This window comes from Molossus molossus, unplaced genomic scaffold (genome assembly GCF_014108415.1).
Source record: "Molossus molossus isolate mMolMol1 unplaced genomic scaffold, mMolMol1.p scaffold_m16_p_6, whole genome shotgun sequence".
Lineage (NCBI taxonomy): Eukaryota > Metazoa > Chordata > Mammalia > Chiroptera > Molossidae > Molossus > Molossus molossus.
In genome coordinates, this window is record NW_023425399.1 from 101,355,190 (window position 1) to 101,378,363 (window position 23,174).

A 23,174-nucleotide genomic window follows, 5' to 3' on the forward strand; every position below is an offset into this window, starting at 1 on the left:
CACTCCTTGGTCCACTTATGTTCAATCCTGAACCATTGTGTGGGCACAGCCTGCCTTCAGCATTGGCTCCCTGCTGCTACTGTGGTGGGTCCATGGCAATAACCACCGAGTTCCAGGAAGGATCCAATTGGAATATTTCGAGAAATTGAAACAGTCAACTCCTGCATGAAGTCAGCACTTTCTGAATGAGCAACATATGTCTTTCTTCATCTTCTGGTTTCCTTTAGGTGAGGGGCACAAAAAGAGCTGCTTCACCTTGAAGTTCACATAGGTCATGCATATGCTGCATATGTAGGGTTCAGAAGTCCCCTATGCTTCTGGTCTTCTAAAGAGACTCCTTCCTTGCTCTCCAAGTCACATCCCATTGAACTTAAATCACCTTTGAATAGAACAGGTTGTGTGCAAGGGTCCCTTAATAAATTCCGACTTCCTGCACAGTTGGAAGCTTGTCGGTTCTCAGTTCCAAAGTTGATATTTCTCTTATCGTTGCGGGTTTTCCTTCCTGCTGTCATGCGTGGACTAAGCAGGAAAAGATCACCTTTCTGCTGGGACAAGATACAGTAAATATCATGACAAAATGAATGACAGCATTTTAATGAAAATCACTATTTGCCCTCCATTTTGAGAAAATTGGACTTGTATAACACAAATGTTCTATCAGTCTGGGCCCCCCCCCCCATCAGACTTTATGCCACAATATCAACCATGAAGTTTGCTGAATATTTAAGGCTTTCCCTGGACCTGCCAGACTTTTATGGAATTAATCCTTCATATTTGTCACAGCAGTTTCCACAAGATGAATACTTCATTTCTCATGAACCCTAATAAAGCAGCCACTGCTTTGTCGGCAGAATGACCTCGCAGTCTTTCATCTTCAGAGAAAAAGATGAGACTGTCTCTCCGCTGTACAGATAATGAGGTGGCTGCTGGTATCTCAGCACCTTCGGTGACTGCACTTCTTTGCGGGCTCATGTACATCTGTGATAAACCGATCACAGGTGATTACAGCAGATCTCTTTATAGAACAGATTTCCTCCTAAATTCGAGGGTAATTTAGTTTGTAAGTAGGAAAGTTAATAGGTGTGAACTCACAGACTTTTATGATAATAGACCTGAAGACTCCTAGAAGTTATCTAATCCAGCTCCTCGTCCTGTTGACCAGGACGCAATTCCCAGTGGTATGGGGCACACTCCGAGGGCTGGTGAGTGACAGGGCGAGACGAGGAAGTCCCATCTCCTGACCCCTGTGCGGAGAGCTTTCTTTGGGAACAATGTGCCCTTTTCGCATATAAGTTGCATCAATTGCTCTATGAATCTACTTGGAATCACCTGGGTCTCTTCTAGTTTGAGGACCTACACCTAATCCCTCAGCCACCCCAGGGACCTGCCTGTATCAAGAACCCTCCACCTGGCCTTGCTCGCCTCCCTCGCTCCAGAGTTCTCGTCCAGGTGGTGTCATCTCGCTCTCTGGCTGTGGGACTAGCCTCCTCACAGGTTTCCCTCCTTCTTCCAATGACCCTATTCTCAGCACAGCAACAGAGTGATTCTTTTGAAACGGTTTCTCAGCCTCAGCACCGTGAATGTGCTGGGCCGGATAATTCCTCGCTGTGGGATGTGCGGCAGCATCCCTGGCTCCTCCTGCTACCGGCGGAACCATTCTTCCGAGTGTGACAAGAAAAACGTCTCCAGACAATGTGAAATGTCTGGGGGTGGGGGGGTGGCAAAGTCTATTCTTATTGAGAACTTTTCTTTCAAAACATAAGAACATAAGTTGGAGTTTTTCATTCTGATGATCAAAACTCCTCACTAGGTTTCCTTCTTCCTCATAGTCTGAGCAAAGTTATTTTGCTTGTCTATGAGGTCCTACACACCTCCCTGTCACCTCTGGTCCTTACCTCCTTGAACGCTCCCGAGCCCTTAGTGTGACCCAGCCAGGTGGGCCTCCCTGCTGTTCTGCAAAAGGTCAGTCACATTCCCAACTCAGGGCCTGAGCACCTTCCCTTCAGTCTCCCTACACAGTTCCCTAGATACCTGGTCTATGTCTGTTATGGACTGAATGTTTCTATCCCCCCCAAATTTATTTGTTGATGCCCTAACTCACAGTGTGTATTCGGAGGTAGAGCTTTTGAAAGGTTGGATTTAGATGGAGTCAAGGAGGCAGGACCCATTGATGGGATTAGTCTTTATACTAAGAGGAAGAGAGACAAGAGAAGGAAATTATTCGCATTCTCTCTCTCTCATTGCAACCATGTGGATAATAAAGCAAATCACTACAAATCAAAACTGAATAATTTCTTGGAAGGCAATGCGCACACACTTTCACAGTAGCTATCACTAAGCAAACAGGATTGTGAGCAATTATTACGATTGGATTTATGTCCATATTTTCTTATGTGTATACGGTAAATAGGAGTAACAATTAATAGTTTGGTTTGGGTCCTGGCCAGTTTGGCTCAGCAGTTAGAGCGTCGGCCTGCGGACCCTTGAGTTGCCGGTTCAATTTCGGTCAAGGGCATGTACCTCGGTTGAGATTTGTCCCCGGCCCTGGTTGGGGTCATGCAGGAGGCAACCAGTTGATGCGTCCCTTTCACCTCGATGTTTCTCTCTCTCTCCCTCCCACTCTATCTGAACAAGAATGGAAAAATGTCCTTGGGTGAGGATTAAAAAAATAAAAATAAAAAATAATTTGGTGTGGAAAGTCGGTTGGTCCCTTCACAATGAGTGGCATCTCCGGTGCTTGTTCATTCTTCTCTGCCATTCTGATGGAGATACTCCTATGCACGGGGTACTCTTCAAATGACACTTTTTCTAAGGACTCTGGGTAGCCTTTCTCAGTGTTCACAGGGTGCACTTGCAAAAAAGCATGCATCCAACCCCCTCCTTTGACAAATATTGATGAAAAACACAAGGGAGAAGAAAACCAACTTACGTTTTACCAAGACGAGAATGGGGGACCGGTTCAAACCCAGAGCAGATGAAGCAGCACATCGAAGTCACTCTTGTAAGTGTTCATTTTGCATGAGGCCTAGGAAATGATAGCCTAGATGTCAGACTGGGTTAGTTTTCTGTTGAGCCGAAAAAAAGGTCTCATTACAATGTGCCCAGGATCACACAGAAAAATCAGGTTGTAGCTACAGATTGAGCCCTGAGCAGCAGAGGGACGTGGAAGCTATCCCCTCGCTCTCGCTTGGCCCTTATCATTCTCTGTACCATTGGATGTGGCCAGAGGACACGCAGCCGGTGGCCTGGGCCACACGGTCCTTGCCCCTCAATGCCTCAGCTCTCTACTTGTGAAGACGCCCTGAGTTCCGAAGGTCCGCTGCGGAACCTCACGTAGCCGCGCCACGGCCTCTGCTGGGCCAGCTGCCCTTTGGACTCCACTGCTGATGTTTATATTTCTGACGTCTGCTCCGGACTTGGAAAGGAAACAGGAAAGGAAGAATCACTTTGTCAAGAACAAATTGGGTCTGGCCTCTGTGGATATTTGGTGGTGTTGGACCAGGTCAACAAAAATCCTGACACTAAATCACTGTCCCTGATTCAATCACAGTAACTTTCCAAGAGCCCATTCTTCTCTGTAGTTCTCTGTGCGAGCTGGGTGGGGGAGTGTGGATTCTTCTGTGCTCGCCTCTGCCCTGGTCTTGGGAAGTCACTTCACGGGGACAGTGTTGCCCAGTAAAATACAGAATGCCTCGTAAAATGTGAATTTCTGGTATAAGTGTGTCCTATGCAATATTTATTTAATGTAACTATGTAGGACATGATTCTATTAAAACACAATTTGTTGTTTATCCGAAATTAACATATAACTGATGCCCTTACTTTTTATTTACTAAACCTGGCAACTCTAATGGAAGAGGAAGTTGGACTATCCTTTGAAATGTTGCATTTACATTTTCATCTAAATCTTCCCTACATTTTAATGATATTTAATAAATTCCCATAGTAAAACGCACCTGTGTTTCTCTCTGCTAAGTCTTCCTTGCAGCATTTAAATTCTGGAGGAAATGCCACAAAACCTAATTCATTTCTGATTTCCATTTGTTAGTAATAAAAACTTGTCTTAAAGTCAAACGGCTTTGAAATAGGTTAGTCTCTAGCAAGAGCTGGGAAGCACACCATCTTTTAAAGATATGACCACATCTTCTGACAACTGTTTTTATTATGCCTCTTATCAAAGGAGGAGGAAAAAAAACAACAGCAAAAAGCACGGATACTTCAAAGAAGTCCCAGGGTTCGATGGTTCAGGTACTTTGGCGAGCTACACTTCTCGCTCTGGGCTGGCTGCAGTCAACCCTCGCGCTAAGACAGCCGTGTCAAGTGCCCACCCCCGGCCGCAGCAGTCACTGCCCGGCGGTTCTGCCCATCTGGACACCAGACTGCACCGAAGGGCAGGCCAGCCTGACGAGGGTCCCGAGCTCCAGGACTTGAAAGGCTACCACTGACCGCACAGCTAAAATGGAAGGAAAGAAATGCAAGCTGAGAAAGAAGACCGTATTTACTAAAACTCTGCTTTGAGAGAGGGTTGTAGCTATTGTAGGCGATCAAAAGAAATCTTTTGACAGCTCCTTGTGTGAAGAACCAACAGTATTTCAAGGAGCCTTTTACACGTCCAGTCGACTGTGGTGCTTTAATTTTTAAGGGAGTTCAGCTCTTTGGGGCCCAAGCAGACGGCCGCTTACAGTGGAGGAAAGAGGAGGTGCTGTCCACACTGTCCACTTTCTTGTCCCTTCTCCACATCAGCCTCTAGAGACATATAAACGCATAATAATAAGATACATATTGAAGCGGGGTTCCATAGTGGTCTTCCCGGATCACCCCATACTTCATCTCCCTCCTTCGAACAACAATGGACCCGAAATGCACAAATTCCCCAAATATGGGAAATTATAACAAGACAGTCCAGAAAATCCGAGCATCGCCATGATGTGGTTTAGGCCCTCGGGTGTTTCGGAGAAGCTCTTGTCCAGCCGTGGTGAATCTCCTGGACGGCTAGAGAGAGCTCCTGCTGGGGGATTCCACCCCGAGTTGCTGGTGGGTAGGTCTGGGGTGGGCCTGAGATTGTGCATTTCCAACAAGTTCCCAGGTGGTGTTGCTTTGCCAGTTGGGGGGACCATAATTTGAAAATGACTGTTTCAGAATTTATATTCTATGATAAACCCAGTACGGTTGACATGTAGTTAGGGCTTCTGTTAATCCATGTTGTTTGTGTTTTGATCTTTAAAATTCCCACTTCATCACAAAGCCTCATAAGCATTTTAAGCCTTTGCTGGGGCTCAGGTCCAGGGTTACAATGCATGTGTGATTGATGTCTGATGATTTGGAAATGAAAGCTATTCCATCATCCACAGAATAATTTAAACTGTCTTCAGTGGAGATCTCTTTCTTTACCTTAACACAAACTAATCCGGTGCAGCAGCATCTATTTCTAGGAAGAAATAATGATGGCCAAGTTTTCTGGGTTGATCACAAGATGTGGGGATCATCAAAATCTTCAAGCTTCGCAAAGTGAAAGTTTTTGTAATTTGAAAGAGATAAAATTATGCCTAGCAAGTTCTATGGGGATGTGTAGGACATTTTCTAATCTGAAAATCTTTTCAGGAGCCTCTTTTACTTGGGTGCTACTTTCACAAATTTTGTTTTTAGCTTTTATTGATTTGACCAGAAACTTTTACATTTTAGAGTTGGATGGGATTTTCTGACTCCATGGAGCATTATTTCTCATACTTACCAATGTTTGATATTGCCGATAAAATGTCATATCTTAAAAAAAAACTCATTCTAAGGTAGTCTGCCTCTGTGACTGGTCTTTGAAATTAACAAGAAAATAAGGAGAGCAAGAACAAAGGGAATTAAGCTTACAGAAATATTTCTACCAGTTGTTTGATCATTTGGTGAGTTTCTAAATACAATAAAGATCTTTTCTGTCTCTAGATAATTAATATAAACTTGGAATATCCTTGGCAATGTTATCTCTGATGCTTACTTATGTCTGACAAAACTAAAGCAAATAGATGTGAATATTTCTTCTTTGGGTCGTCTTCCAAGAATGGGCCCTTCTCTGTACCCTCACTCGGGAAATACTGAAGGTTTCACTATGTTGGTACTTGCTTATACACTACTGTCTTTCAAAAAAGAAGAGGAAGAAAAGAGAAAATGTGCAATTATAATGACACTTTATTACTTATTTTCAGACTGGCACAGATTAAGAAAAGATACCAATTACTCTAATGCATAAATGGTTCCATCCTAAATCTTGAAGGTTTAGAAATCTTCCCAAGCTGATGACTGGGGGGAGAGAGTGCACTGGAGACTCACTCATTCTAATCAGGGACTCTGGTGTCACATTCAGTGTACAGGTCTCTTAGTGGATAAGATTTTGGTCCTCTCGCCCTGGCCGGTTTGGCTCAGCGGTTAGAGCGTCAGCCTGCGGTCCAGAGAGACCCGGGTTCCGTTCCTGCTAAGGGCACGTACCTTGGTTGCAGTTTGTCCCCAGTCCTGCTTGGGTCGTGTGGGTGGCAGCCACTCGATGTGTCTCTCACATCGATGTTTTTCTCTCTCTCTTCCCCCCTCCCACTCTATCTGGACAAAAAATGGAAAAATGTCCTCTGGCGAGGGTAAAAGATTTTGGTCCTCTCAAGTACATTTCTCCAGAATGTAATGACCTTTTACAGCAGCCCAAAAGGATTGCTTCCTGTATGAGACAAGGCTGGGAAATGTTACTGTCTGAGGGTTCAACAGAATGACCATGGGCATCTTAAAAATAAAACCCAAGCAAAGACTTCTCCAGTAGGCTTTCCTTCAGATGAAATTCCCACCACTGTCATTCTAATGTAAAGTCCTCTGGAAAATTGTAAAGTAGGCCTTTCCATTTTGACTCCTCAAAAACATTCTTTTATTGCTTTCCAATTATTTTTTTTTTATTGTTGAAAGTATTACAGATGTCCCCCTTTTCTCCCCATTGACCCCCTTCTTTCCACTTTCATTCCCTCTCCCCACCTCTCCAACCTAGTGTCTGTATAGATTGGTTGTGCATATATGCATATAAGTTCTTTGATTTATCTTTTCCCACCCCTCCTACCCCCATCCCTCTGAGGTTTGTCAATCTGTTCCCTACTTCCATGTCTTTTGGTAGACAGCTTATTTTGTCCATTATGTTCCACAAATTAATGAGATTGTGTGGTATTTGTCTTTCTCTGTTTGGCTTATTTCGCTTAGCATAATACTCTCCAGGTCCCTCCATAAGGTCTCAAAGGGTAAGAGATCTCTCTTTTGTACAGCTACATAGTATTCCATTGTGTAAATGTACCACAACTTTTTTTATCCACTCATCTACTGATGGGTACTAGCGCTGTTTCCAGATCTTAACTATTGTAAATAGTGCTGCTATGAACATATTCTTCCTGACTGGTATTTCCGGCTTCTTAGGATATATTCCAAGAAGTGGGATCCCTGGGTCAAATGGCAGTTCCAGTTTTAATAATGAACAAAAGACAGTCTCTTTAATAAATGGTGCTGGGAAATTGGATAGCTATGTGAAAAAAAAAAAAAAATGAAACTAGACCACCAACTTACACCATACACAAAAATAAACTCAAAATGAATAAAAGACTTAAACGTACATAAAAATCCTAGAAGAAAATGTAGGCAGAAAAATCTCAGACATCATATGTAATGGAATTTTCACTGATATATCACCTAGGGCAAGAGAAACAAAGGAAAAAATTAATACATGGGACTCCATCAAACTTGAAACCTTGTGCATGGCCAATTATTTCTTTCGCCCTTTTCCCAAGAGGTCTCTACCCTCATTGCACTCTTGCCTGCTCCAATTCCAGCCACCATTTTTGATCTACAAAGTCCAAAAGTCATTTCTACTTCTTTGTCACCTTCAGTTTGATCATCTTTCTTTCTCTGCTCATACATTAAATCAGTGTAGTTGATTTCTGACTCTTGGATGAAACAATTTGATAATATTATTTCATATTAAGATATATACTGGTAGGCAAAATGCCTCCAAGGAAAACTCTAAGAGAGAGGGGGAGGGGAGCCTAGATGAAGTCAGTGTAAAGTGTAAGTGGGACATTTCGTAAGCCTGTGTGACGCACCGGCCAGGGAGTGGAGGTGGCTGTGTGTGACATGAGCTGAATCTTTGAAAGGGGGACCATTGGAGACAAATCTATTCTTTCCCAACAGATTCTGTTTGCTCGGGTCCACCTTTTCTAACAACTAAATAACTAACATCTTACTCAAAACAGTGAGGTCCCTTTATTCCAGAACCATATATTCAAAATGTAATTGTTATAAGGCGCGCACAGCTCATGCTACTAGTGAAATGCAAGGGTAATTCGTATTGAAGAAAAGCTAATCTTTATTTAACTTGCCTAAATTATGTACTCACAGCACTGAAAACTGTCATAACCTTCTTGTTTCAGATTAAGTGGATTTTTTATTTGTGATAATGGGCACAGATGCTCATTCACATGCTGTCATAAACAGCTGCCTTAAATGTATTACGTGTTCTGTGATATAAATAAGGTGTTCAACTTGAGGTTGTTGTTTAAAATAGAGTCCCCAGGAAGAACAAAAAGAGTAATATATGCTTTTCAATACAATGGCCTGGTCTTGGATTCGAGATTTATTTCTTCTTTATTACGGCTAGTTGTATGGAAACTGCCGGTATCGCACGGGTGAAATACCTTGACATTCAAGGACATTAGAACTTCTTTATGCTTTCCCATCCTGGGTGTGGTTCAAGCTAGGTATTTACTATCGTATTTCTTTTCTTTCTTTTTTTTTTTATCCTCACCCGAGGACATTTTTCCATAGATAGAGTGGGAGGGAGAGAGAGGAAGAGAGAGAGAGAGAGAGAAACATCGACGTGAAAGGGACACATCGAGTGGCTGCCACCCGCACGACCAACCAGGGCCGGGTACAAACTGCAACCGAGGTACGCGCCCCTAGCGGGAACCGAACCCGGGCCTCTCTGGACCGCAGGCCGATGCTCTAACCGCTGAGCCAAACCGGCCAGGGCTCTTATTTATTTTCTTATAAAGGAGACATCATGTAGACATGGGGGAGGCATTTAGGGCGAAATCAGTCTGCACCTCAGTACACTTAGAGCTGGGTTCGTTTAATGGAGGCCTTCAACCCAGCCTTGTTCTGAAAATGTTCCAAACTGGATGTTGACTTTAGAGTTCAGTGCCCTTATTTCATAGACGAAGGGACCGGTGTTCTGAGGACTTAAAAGATGTTTCTGAATCACAGATCTTTAAGTAGTAAATGCGGACCAAGCACTAAATATCCAGACTCCCAGGCTTCTACCTTTCACGGGAGGACTGGACGGCGGTAATTAGATTAGCTGCACTCTCAGGGTCTGTGGGGAGGAGGAGCTTATTGGACAGCGAGGGGGCCAGGCTGTCTCTTTTGGGATATTCACCGATATCATTTATGGTAGCCTTACATGTTCATTGTTATTGTACGATTTATGTTAATTTGACCAATGTTCCGGCTGCTTTCTCTGGGTGAATGGCCGAGTTGGATGAAAAGAGTGGATGATGAGGAATGATACAGTTCGCTGGGAAAAGCTCAGCAGAAGGACTAAAATAACAGCCTTCGGATATATAGCTTAGAAAAATTTGGTATGCAGGAGCATGCCAGGCAACCCCATGGAGAAACAGGGAGAAGCTGTTCAGACTGATCTTCACTGGAAAGTGCAGTATGCAAAGCTAGGACTATTTCTGCCCACTGGAGCTGGTTTGGGTTAATCCTGGGAACAGTGACTATAAGCAGTTTAGATGCCTGCCTTTGAAATGATAAAAAATAAAAAGTTTACACAAAGCACAACAAAAAATTGTGCCCATTACAGAAACATTAAGAAAACCAGTGAAGTTGGATTGTTATTCTGGAGAAGAATAAAAAAAAGGCTAAAATACATTTTAGTGGGTATTTTAAAAATAAAATTAAATGCTGCTTCAAACGTATAAAGGGCTCCTACAAAGAAATGTCTGTCTCCTCTACATTTTCACACAAAGTGATTCAGGAGAAAATGGGATTAAATGGAATCAATAAAATTCAGTTAGAGTCTAAGAATTATTAAATATTGAAAACAAGATACTAAGGGGCACTGTAGAATTCCCTGTCCCCAGAGACAGTTAAAAATGAAATCGAAAGTAATTTAGCTTGAATGGTGTAGATTTACACCTGTCTGAGCAAGGGGTGAACCCAGTCTCCTCCTAAAATATCATCAAAGTCACCGACCAAGCATTCTGCCAAATACTATATTGTCAGCCCGAAAAGAATATTCTTTATGTTTGTCCTACCCCCTCAGGATTCTTGAATGACTTTCTCTTCCTCCTGTTGATTTCTTATGTTCACCTATGTTTATGGGCAGGGGGGATCTAACTATACTATTCACGTAGGTTCTCTGGCTCACGAGCAACATTTGGATAGAAAGTAAGACACGTCGGGGACTTGTGCTTTTGGTAGTAGCTTTGTTGACTTGCTTCTGCAAGTGGGATTACTTATGTATTTTAAAACCCACCTGAGCTTTGCTCTAAATAACTTTCCCCACGCTGTTCAGTTGTGGTTGTTTTTTGCTATTATAAATAAAACACCCTGTCAGAGTAGATTTTTTTAAAAAAATGTAATGAATACTATAATCAGAATGAAAAGATAGATATAGTACCCCAAATCTAAGGTACTGCACTTCTACCCATTGCTATTTTTAAACTATCTAGTTATATTTGGAAAATTTTAGTTTATTCTGCCTACCTTTTCAAATACTGGCTGCTATGTGATGATGGCCCTGCCTACATATGTATAAAGTCTTAGTTTTTCATATTACTGCCTTTTCTGGTTACTTTCATTGAGTACCTTGTTGCTTCCTTAACACAAAATCCTTTTTGAAGTTTAAATTTAATCTATTCACGGACATTTTTCAAAGCGCCTAGCTTTGGGGACAAGTTTTATAAAGAAAAGGGAGGGGTCTACGCTCGAGATGTGGTTGAATGAAAACGTGTTGCCCCGTCTGCTTGTCCCAGGTCACCAGATCAAGGCCTTCACGTCCCTCCACTTCCTGTCGGAGCCTTCGGATGCCGTCACCATGCGGGGGGGGAGCGTCCTCCTGAACTGCTCGGCAGAGTCGGACCGAGGGGTCCCCGTGATCCAGTGGAAGAAAGATGGCATCCATCTAGCCTTGGGAATGGACGAGAGGAAGCAGCAACTTCCGAATGGGTCTCTGCTGATACAAAACGTACTCCACTCCAGACACCATAAGCCAGATGAGGGGCTTTACCAGTGCGAGGCGTCCCTGGGAGATTCTGGGTCAATCATTAGCCGGACAGCGAAAGTCGCAGTAGCAGGTAAGTGGATCCTTCCTTCTCCGTCTCTTCTTTCTCCAGCTCTTCTTCTTAGTCATTGTTGTTGTGATAAGAAAATTATCTTTGCAGAAACAATGTCTGTGTTTCAGAAAGAGGGAAAATGTAAAAACATGTACTCACCTTTATTCCCTCATGGTCTTGACTTTTTTGTGTGTGAATTAGTTTGGAAAACAGTAGAAGGATCTCAACAATCAACAGCTTTCCAAGGTTTTTCCAAAACAAAGTCTGGCTCAACATGATTTACTGTTTATGTGTATGGGAGGACTTTTTGTTAATAAAAAAATATTAGAAGAATCATTTTCTAATTCTATTTTATAGCCTTACCAAGGATGAAATTTTGCAGATTTTTTTTTTTTTTTTTTTTTTTTGCCTTCAGACCAGTGAATTTTATTTTAGTTATATTGGCTTGGCCTACAACATGAAGATCTCCAAATGAAAATTTTCCACTAGTGCTTCCAGATATCTTAATGCTTGATAATGTGTTGACTCAATAACTGAGTAATTAGATGAACAGTATTTTGTTATTCTATTCCAGATATTTTAAGGTGGTGTAGACCCAGAAAAAAAGCACAATAGTGAGTGTTCTGGAATCTATGGATATTGATATTTCTGCCCCACTTACTTTGGTTAGACGGCTGCTCATAATTATTTCTTTTGGCCTTTACAGCATTAGACCTATAGGGAAAGAAATCAAATTTTTACTCATTTCTATAAAGATATGGCTAAAGTTAAGTTTTTATTTTAAAAAACTGTATAGGAGACACATAGCCAAGCAAATTAATCTTAGCTGAAATAAATTTAGGTCTTCAAATGGGTAAATGGGCTTAAAGGGCCACTTTCAAACTTAATCTTTAGTTATCAGTAAAAAATTAACTAATAGGCTGTTGTTTAGTCATTTGATGTGAGTTTCCTTTCCAGGTCCCATTTAGTCTATATCCTAGAAGACTTATGAGAACGAGGACATATTTGTGACAAGAATATGTACTATTGCCCCCTCTGCACCCTCCAGTGAAGGTGTGATGAAGTTGAAATCTGAAGGAGGTGATTTTGTCAGGTGATGGTATAAACACTAGCTTTCACAGATATGCAATCAGTCCATAAATCTAGCTTCACGCCACTCTTTTTTTATGCCTTCTTTCCCCACTAAGAACTCTCGTTCATATTCAGTTAAACCAGATTGAACTTGAGTGAAGATGATGTGGTGGTGGGCAGGGTCCTCACCTAGAGATGCGGTAGCTAACCATCCTGATGTAGCCTGGACTGATCTGGATAGAGCACGTGAAAGTCCCATGCCCGAGAACCCCTTATTCTGCGTCAACCTACCTAGTGATATCCCATCTGCTATGACAAGGACAAGCAGAAGCATGGATGGAGAACCTCCCCTTTACCCAGGAGACACACGAGGAGGCGTCCTGACCATGGCAACTAAGGTGTCAGCCACCTGGGACCTGTGAGTGGTCGGTGTCTGGAACTTGATGGATGAGCTGAAGTAAGGAGAGAGCGAGAGTCTGTGACTCTCGCCTGAGTAAGAGGAACAAGAGCAGCAGTGCTGAGGATTCCGGGAAACGCTGTTTTCTTCCCAGAGGGCCCAATGCAGTGGGAAGGGTGCAGGCGATTTCCTGTCGGTGGAGAACTCCTGGACCCTCGGTCCCACCCCTCAGTGGCCCACAATGCGAGGGAACTCTGCTAGTTGAATGCCTGGCACTGGCATTCTGATGCCCTCCTTCAAAGGGCTGATGCACATGCTGTTGATACGTTGCGGTTTCACTTTTCCTGCGATGTTGATTCACTTGTAACATGTTCTCTGTTTCAATGCGGAAAGGAAGAACTGTTTCCTCCCTGTGAGATATTAAAATAAAGTGGTTCCTGCTTGCGTTCTCCATACCAGGATGGGCTGGCAGGTTCAGTCACTGAGTTACAGTCTCATATTAGATTGTATCATTTCGAGGCAATAAGGCTGTTCACGGTGCTTTAGACGCTCACCGTGCTGCTTGCAAGGCAGCATACATCACCGTTATGTCTGCTGAGGTTAGGCTGCCAAACGACTGGAATGCGCACGGGGCGTGCATCTTCCTCGTGCTAAAGACCCAGGCTGGATTTGATCTTATTTTTAAAGCATTAGCAGTCAATAAACCAGTCACCACTAAAAGGTAAAACAAAAAAACAAAAAAAACCACTGTTCTGTACTGTCAGGTGCAGTGTAGAGCCCATGTAATATAATGCCCCTCTTGCATTTTGCTCTCTCAAAGTATCTTTTGATAAAAAGAAATGTGGCAAATGAAATCTGTTTTTAATCCATGAGCACATTCTAAGCAATGATTTTGCCACGCACCGTTCATCCTTTTTCCTGGGAACTTCTGAAGTGCTCTGCAAACCCTGAGCGCACCCGTGGCTGCAGAGGGAGGGAGAGTGAGGAAGTAAAGGGATGGCTTCCATCCCATCCCACCTCTGGTTAAAACCCCAGTGGTGACAGGCGGCTGGCTAGTGGTAATTCTGGTCATTGTGAGTTGTATCAATAAGGAATGCCTGGGCTATTAAATCTCCATTTGAAAGCAACTTTATGAGTACTGGCTGGAACCTGGGGCTGTTATTTGTATCCAATTAGTGCTAATCTAAAAGGGTCCAGAATTTCTCTGCCGTGATATCTCGGCTGAGCCCTCTAGATTGAGAGCAGTTTGGGGACAGAGGCAGAGCCAGACTTCATCTACAAAGCTTCTCCCACTACCCCGTTCACCTAGCAAAGCATCGAGCCTGTTTAGTAGTTGTTCCCCAGACTTTGCCTCACCAGTGAGGATGTACGTGGTTTGGGGTTGTATGCCTTATGTGGAGAGGTTTTTATCAGTGTCATCTTCACCCCCTCAATCCCCCTCTTTCTCCTCCACTTCTCCTTTTTTAATGAATTTGATGAGATTAAATTTACCTATTTGTGTGCCTGTAAACATAATCTCAGTGGCCTGAGTTAGAATAATTTAATTTGTATCTCAGTAGTCTTTGAACTGATGAACTATTGGGGACTTTGGAATTAGAAGATGGGCAGTGCTGGGATATTTATATGCTACTTTTTAAAAAGCATGTGCCAGTTCCTTATTCTTTATAACCCATAACATCAAGATGAGCTTGCATCTGGTCATGCACATCTTCCAGATCTGCCCTCTGTCTCAGCCCCTGGATTCTCCTTTATAAAACAGACATAATAAGCCCTGGCTCAGTGGTTGGAGCATCAGCGGGTCACGGGTTCCATTTCCTGTCAAGGAAACATACCTGGATTGTAGATTTGATCTCTGCCCCTCTATCAGGGCTCATGCAGGAGGCGACCAATCAACGTGTCTCTCTTGCATCGATGTTTTTCTCTCCCCCTCTCTTCCACTCTCTCTAAAAATCAATAGAAAAAATATCCTCAGGTGAGGATTAACAACAACAACAAAATAGACATAATAATCTACTTCCTGAAGCTTTGGTGGCTTTTAAATAAAATCTGGGATGTGAAGCCTAGTAGACTAGATTCTTAATCAATGACAGCAGTAGTACACATAGACATGATAATGCACACATAGACATAATAATGTACACATAGACATAATAATGGTTATTATTGTGTTATACTTATCAGGAAATGACAACTTTCAATATTTTAATGTCATGATGCAAAATATTTTTTGGGGGAAAATATAGCCTACAGCCCTGGCCGGTTTGGCTCAGCGGTTAGAACGTCGGCCTGAGGTCCTGAGAGACCCGGGTTCGGTTCCCGCTAAGGGCGCGTACCTCGGTTGCAGTTTGTCCCCGGCCCTGGTCGGTTATGCGGGTGGCAACCCTCGATGTGTCCCTTTCACATCGATGTTTCTCTTTCTCTCTCTGTTCCTCTCTCTCCCTCCCACTCTACCTGAACAAAAAAATGGAAAAATGTCCTCGGGTGAGGATAAAAAAATAAAAAATATAGCCTACAAAGAATGAGCCATAAATATTGTCACCGCGCATCAGATATCTGTGATATCTGTGAGCACACGCGGAAGCAACCTCAGTTCTCAGAGAGGCGCCTGCACGCAGTGTGTGAGCAAGCAGTGCCAAAGTCTGTTGGACAGCAAGATTCCTTTTTCACAAGTTGATCTGCTATTATATTGGAGACAATCTAATTTGCACAGGCCAGACCAGGAGTTCTAGGTCAAGCAACCACTGCTATCATTTCAGAAAAAGATGCTGAGAAATATTCTCAACCCAGCCTCCTTAATGCCCTCTCAACTGAAAAGGATTGATGAGAACTGAGGCCTTGGCAGTTAGTTGGTCTAGACTAGGAATATAACATAATCCCCTTTCTTCCAAGATAAAAAAAAAAAAAATCAATGCCAATGTGTATGAAAACTAGCTCTGTACAGAGCTCCTCTTAATAATCATGAAAGTACTGTCTCATTCATTTTTACCACCACACATTCACCGTCCAACACACCCATGTATCCACATAGATACTTGCCCACCTACTTCCTCTGCAGGGCTCTGAGGATCACAGTTGGAACCTAAGTGCTACATCTGCCTGGATTTGCACTCTTGGGGATGGAGTGGGCCCTGGGGTCCAGTCCTGCCTTCCTCAGGTGAGGCAAAACTTACTGCAGGATACATTGTAGGGTATTTTTTTAAATTTTTTGGTCCAGGTAGATTCTTCTTTTGTTAATTTGTAAGCATTTAAAGCTTGAATATTAAAGCCATTGACTTGATATTTTATAACACTTTGCCCTGTGCATGTGCATTATCTCATAATGCTAAAAAAAAATCTCTGTGATATAGATACTGAAATTGACAGAGAGAGAAGAAGGTATGTAGTGACACTTTACAGACATCGGGACTCAAATTATCTGGCTCTGGTGTGTACTTACTCCCTTATCACTTTGCTTCTCAATCTAAAGACTCAATGTTAGGACACTGTGAATAGTTTCCCACTCAGTGAGTCTTTTATTTTTAATCAATTAAACTCTCTAAAATATAAACTAAGGGAGAATAATAATAATAAACTTATAATAATAATAATAGGTTTTATTTATCCATTTAGTCCTTGAAAATATCAACTCCTTATTTTATTTATTTTTTTAATACTTAATGTAATAAATTTTTTAGATGCCCCTCCTTTTTCCCCCTTTGATACCCTTCTCCCCACTCCCCACCAGCCTCCCACATTCACTTTACTGTTGTTTGTGTCTATGGTTATGCATGAGTTCTTTGGTTTATTTCTTCCTGTTCCCCTGTCCCTTCCCTCTGAGGTTTGTCAGTCTGTTCCCTACTTCCACGTCTCTGGATCTATATAGTTCATCAGCTTATTTTGTTCATTATACTCCACAAATAAGTGAAATCATGTGATATTTGTCTTTCCATAATTGGTTTACTATGCTTAGCATAATACTCTTCAGGTCCCTCTGTGTCATCGCAAAGGGTAAGAGATCTTTCTTTCTTATAGCTGCATAGTACTCCATTGTGTAAACATACCACAGTTTTTTTATTCACTCATCCATTGATGGACTCTTGGGCTGTTCCAGGTCTTAGCTATTATAAATAGTGCTGCTATGAACATAAGGGTGCATATATTCTTTCTAATTGATGTTTTGAGCTTTTTAGGATATATTCTTAGAAGTGGAATCACTAGGTCAAAGGGCAGTTCAATTTTTAACTTTTTCAGGAAACTCCATGTTGTTTTCCATTGTGGCTGCCCCAGTCTGCATTCCCACCAGCAGTGCACTACAGTCCCCTTTTCTCCACACCCTCGCCAACACTTGCTGTTTGATTTGTTGCTGGCAGCCATTCTGGTAAGATGTGAGGTGATACCTCATAGTCGTTTTAACCATCTCTGATGGTTAGAGATAATGAGCATTTTTTCATATGTCTCCTGGCCTTTTGTTTGTCCTGTTTGGAGAAGTGACTATGCAGGTTGTCTGCCCATTTTTTAACTGGATTGTTTGCCTTCCTTTTGTTGAGTTGTATGAGTACTCTATATATTTTGGATATTAACCCCTTATCTGATGTATCATTAGCAAATATGTTCTCCCATATAGTAAGTTCTCTTTTGATTTTGATGCTGGTTTCTTTTGCTGTGCAGAAGCTTTTTAGTTTGATGTAATCTCATTTCTTAATTTTTTTCCTTAGTTTCTCTTGCCCTAGGTGATGAATTGGTGAAAATTCTGCTGCATGTGATATTTGAGGTTTTTCTGCCTACATTTTCTTCTAGGATTTTTATGGTTTCATAAGTGACATTTAAGTCTTTTGTCCATTTTGAGTTGATTCTTATGTGTGGTGTAAGTTCTTGGTCTAGTTTCTTTCTTTCTTTCTTTCTTTTTTTGCATGTAGTTGTCCAATTTTCCCAGCACCATTTATTGACGAGACTGTCTTTACTCCATTGTATGCTTTTGCCTTCATTGTCAAATATTAATTAAGCATAATGTCTTGGGTAGATATCTGAGTTCTCTGTTCTGTTCCATTGATCTATATGCCTGTTCTTGTGCCAGTACCAGGCTGTTTTGATTACAATGGCTTTGTAGTATAACCTGAAATCTGGAATTGTGATCCCCCTGACTTTATTCTTCTTATTCAAGATTGCTGTGGCTATTTGGGGTCTTTTTTTGTTCCATATAAACTTTTGGTGTATTTTTTCTAGATCTGTGAAATATGCCATTGGTATTTTAATAGGATTGCATTGAATCTATAGATTGCTTTGGGTAGTATGAACAGTTTAATGATATTGATTCTTCTAATCCTTGAACATAGAATATGCTTCCACTTTTTATTATATCTTCCTCTATTTCTTTTTTCAATGTCCTGTAGTTTTCTGAGAACAGGTGTTTTACCTCCTTGGTTAAGTTTATTCCTAGGTATCTTAATTTTTTTGTTGCAGTGGTACATGGGATTATTTTTTTAGTTTATTTTTCTGTGTGTTCATTATTGGTGTATAAAAATGCCTGCGATCCCTGGATGTTAACTTTGTATCCTGCTACTTTGCTAAATTCATTTATTAAATCTAGTAGTTTTTTGGTGGAGTCCTTAGGGTTTTCTATGTATAATATCAAGTCATCTGCAAATAATGGCAGTTTCACTTCCTCCTTTTGCATTTGAATGCCTTTTATTTTTTCTTCTTGTCTGATTGCTGTGGCTAAGACTTCCAGTACTGTGTTAAATAAGAGTGGCGAAAGTGGACATTCCTGTCTTGTTCCTGTTCTTAAGGGAAATGCTTTTAGTTTTTGCCCATTGAGTATGATATTGGCTATAGGTTTGTCATATATGGGCTTTATTATTTAACTCACTATAAAATAAGCTTTAAATAGTTGTAGGGGAGGAACTTTTTTTTTTTTTTCTTTTATCATTCTAGGTTCTTTGGCTGGTCTAATACTTAAATTGACAGAATACAGATTAACAGAAGAAATAAATTTAATTTCATATGTCTGGGAGCCCCATAAAAATTTGAAACCAAAAGATAGGCAATTGAGACTTATATGCCATCCTAAGCTAAAGGATGAGATAAGGATCTGGGGCTTCAAAGGGGAAGAGAGTAATTCACAGGATGATAATGTCATCAGAGAAACGCATGCATGGTCTTTCTTCATTGCTAGTGGGAATGGGGTTCTCGAGGTACTGCTGGAATAAGCATTTTTAAAGACCCTCACAGGAGGATGAGATGTGGTAGAAAGCCTTATTTGTGTGGAATTACATCCTGGGGTTTCCAAAGTCCCATTTCCCTTAATCCAGTCCTAGAAGATGTGCAGCTGGGGATTCAGAAGAGCTAGAAGCAGAGTCAGGGACCAGGGTCTCTGTCCCATTGTGGAATTGGGTCTGGTTTAGCATTAGGCTAGTTATAGTTCATCAGTCCATTGTGTGTGAGGTACATGTAGCCATGAGCCATGTGGGAAAATTCAGGGGAGCCAAGAGAGCTCACCCCCTGAGACAAGAGTCCCAAGAGCTCTGAAAACAGAAGAGCTCAAGAGAGAGATCTAAGAGAGGCAACTCATTTGTTTAGGCGATTCACTAGCTGAACCCCCATGCTCACAGTGGCCACCTCTACTCTGGCCAATGACCTGTTCCCACGTATGACTCGCAGGCAAGCGTATCACCCAGACTTTACTGGGCATTTGACTGTTTTTCCTTTGTCCACTCCCTTGCCCCAGACATGCCTGGGGAACAGTTCTGGGAAGTGTTAAACTGCAGCTTCCTGGAAAAGCTACAAAAATGACATGACCTACTATTTGGCCTTCCTCCTGTTCCTTTCCAGTTATTCATAACTAGGTTCATTACAATGGTATCAATAAGAAGAGTAGATGTTTGGTAATTGGATATCTGCCCAGACAAACAGGTCATTCAGATGAAAAGCTATCTCTAGTAATAGTTCTCTTCCTGAACCATGCCTCCTATCTACATTCTTCCAAGTAGTTCAGGGAGTGGTAGAAGTTTTTCTGGGTTCTAATGGGTCTTGCTTGCCTTAAGCTCAAAATATTCCACATGCCATAGTGGCACATTTTGGGGTAACAGATTCTGCTCCTCTTCATAGTCTTTCTAAGGGCAGGATTTTTCTTTTATCTTTGTATTTTTATAATTAAGGCCAAGTTTGCTTTTTTTTTTACCCTCACCCAAGGAGATTTATACATTTATCTTCAGATAGAGTGGGAGGGAGAGAAGGAGGAAGAAAGAGAGAAACGTCGACATGAGAGAGACAGATCGAGTGGTTGCTACCCACAGGACCCCCAACCAGGGCCAGGGACAAACTGCAACCGAGGTAGGTGCTCTTAGCGGGAACCGGGAACCGAACCTGTGTCTTTCTGGTCCAGGGGCCGGGGCTCATGCAGTGACCACACAGCCAAATCGGCCAGGGCGCATTTTTTTTATTTTTTTAAAATCAAGAAAATAAAAGGCCAACTAAATTGCCTTTATTTGAGTTGCTATATTATTCAGAAGCAGATTTTTTCTTCCTTTGCAATAGATGTTTCAAGATGCAAATTGTCACATTGTGCTTTTAAAGAACACAGGCATTATAATTAAAATTCCCTTGTTTAAAAAAAAATAATAATTAGTTACTTGAGGAGTTGTTTCAAAGAATTTTCTTCTAGAATGCCTCCTATTTAAATGAGTTATGAAATAATTAGTGAAAGCATATTATGGTGAGAGAGGCTAGAATCGCCTCAGCAGAATGGAGCATTTTGTGAAATGATAACCTGACCTTTACGTTTTTACTTAAAAGGAAGTAGAAAAAACGAGCTTGTATTAAGAGGAGGGAGAATAAACTACATTGCCTCGGGTCACTCAAATGTTACATAAAGGAAACAGCAAGAAAAATGTTCATATTCCCTTTCTCTGCAAGAACAAATACAAGAAGCTTGCCTAGAAGGTCAAGTTCATCCAGTGAAGCAGTTTGGAAAATGTATCCCAGGACCCTTGAATACTCTCAGAATTCTGCTCTGGGAAGATTCAGTTACAGAGCAAGGCTTTTCATTTCACACCAACAGGGATATTATTTATTCTCAAACAATACGCAAGAAAATATATTGTCCTGACTCCATAATTCTTAATGGTCTTAATTATCTCCACTTTGCTAAATGTTCCTATTGTTATCTAGTTAAAACATGAGAAAGAAAACGTTAGAAATGTGGTGTTATAAGTAGTGTATATGTGTTTTAATCTTATAATTTTTGTTTAATGTTATTGCCATATAAAACTAAAATAATCACCAATATTACTCTAATTCCTACTTACCTGCACACTCCCACATCCTCAAATTAAATAATTGCATTTTAAAATGTAGGTTTTTAGTTGTCCCCTTCCTAAGTCAATTAACTCTGCAGTAAAATTAAAATAGAAATATATTCCTAAAAATTAATGTAGAGTGGAAAGATATTGCATTATAAAAATTGTAAAAGAGAATTTGACAGGGATTTTTATAGTAGAAACATCAACAAAATAAATTTTAAAACAGTTTTTAACCTTTCATTTCCTTTTCTTTGTTATGAATTCTAATTTATGTGGCAATAGAAATAGCTAATTATTCATTCTAAAAAGCAGTATTTTAAGAGCACTTTTCTTTTATTCAACCCTTAAGCTAGCTGCAGTGTGGTTTTTGCAAGTGCTGTAATTTAAATGGAGTACCCAAAAACTCTCTTGAATTTTAGAAGACCCATTTGGAATATAAAAGCTTGATTTTTTTTTATTTTTTATAAATGTCAGGCTAACAAAGACTTAAATCAGGGTAAGTAGATAGATTAGGTGACATAATTATAAATCTCGGATGAAATTATGACTGATAATACATTTAATAATTCATTTTTACTTTTATGAACCTATCTCTGGTACTGATTTTTCCTATTATGGTTTTTTTATATCCATATTAAAATTTATTATTTAAATTTAATATTGCCTAAAGGCCTTTGAATTAAGATATTTATGTTACATATAAAATTTTTCTATAAAGCAAGGAAACATTCCAATTTAGAGGGTATTCTAGAAACTAAGTTAGAAGAAATCATGGGAAATCTCATGTATATAGTCCCTGTATCATGAAATGTTTCCTGTCAGGATCTGTATATACAGATAAAGTACTCGATACCATTAGTGAAAACACCCATCTTCCTTTAAGAAGTTATTGGTGTTTTTTTGTTTTGTTTTGTTTTTAATTCTCACCTGAGGACACTTTTCCATTTTTTGTTCAGATAGAGTGGGAGGGGGAGAGAGAGAGAGAAACATCGTCGTGAAAGGGACACATCGAGTGGCTGCCACCCGCATGACCCAACCAAGGCTGGGGACAAACTGCAACCGAGGTACGTGCCCTTAGTGGGAACTGAACCCGGGTCTCTCTGGACCGCAGGCCGACGCTCTAACCGCTGAGCCAAACTGGCCAGGGAAGAAGTTACTGTTTTTTAAACAGTCTAATTTTATATTTATAACGTATATCTATATATGATAATAAACAGTATAATACATTGGTCATTTCTCCCATACTGGTAAATGTTTATTGTTAAAAAAACAACAACAAAGTTTAGCTGGGTAAATTTGAGGATCTAGTGCTTTATTCAAAGATTGGTGAACAGATCAGCATCATATCTAGCAAATAGAAAGGAACCCCAAGGAGCTATACTTAGTAGAAGGCTTTTATAGGGAAGAGGGGTGAGCAGCCAGCAAAGAGCCAGTTGTTTCAAGGGAGGTCATCCTCCCTTAGGAGAAGGTAGGGGGTCTTTATCAGGTAGATTACCTACCTCACCAGTGCTACCGGAAATTCCTTCCCACTGGTCAAAGGTTACAGGCAACAGCCTGGACCTGCAACTGAGGTCTGAAATGGGCTGTGGTGGAAGAGGCAGTCTTGTAGGACTGAACCCTGACCTGTGGAGTCTGACACTGTCTCTAGGTGGATGGATGGTTGTTAGAACTGACTTGAATTGTAAGGACACCCAGTTGGTGTTTGGAGAATTGTTGGGAGTGTGGGAACCCCCTTCTATCACATGTTGGAATTGGGTCCAGGAAACCAAAATAGGGGCTCTAATTTTAGAGAGTGTTGAAGCTCCCAGTGGTAATCCTAATTCCAAACCTAGTGAGCTCAGGGCAGAGAAATTGCACGTAAATGATAGATATCAGGACAGGTAGGGGACGCTTGTCTATAAGAGGACCTGTATTCTATCATCTGCATATTTCCCATTATGACCTTGAAACAATTGGATTTACACTATCTATATGCTACCCTAGGTCACCTAGAGATATTTAGACATAAATACAGAGCGTGCAACATGCAAACACACACACACACCTTTCCATTTAGATGACTCTTTCTAAGCCTCTGTGTCTTAAATC

The 23,174-nt window shown here is 41.1% G+C and overlaps 1 protein-coding gene across 2 annotated transcripts in view; it reads left to right on the plus strand.

The window, feature by feature from the left end:
• DCC (DCC netrin 1 receptor) overlaps positions 1-23,174 on the plus strand; it is a 1,071,808-nt gene that overhangs the window by 382,341 nt on the left and 666,293 nt on the right. Inside the window, exon 4 of one of the 2 annotated variants that reach the window (XM_036244835.1) lies at positions 11,057-11,363. In XM_036244835.1, the coding sequence (XP_036100728.1) occupies positions 11,057-11,363 (307 nt within the window). Of the gene's footprint in view, positions 1-11,042; positions 11,364-23,174 lie in introns of both variants that reach the window. The other variant, XM_036244836.1, reaches the window with a different exon arrangement.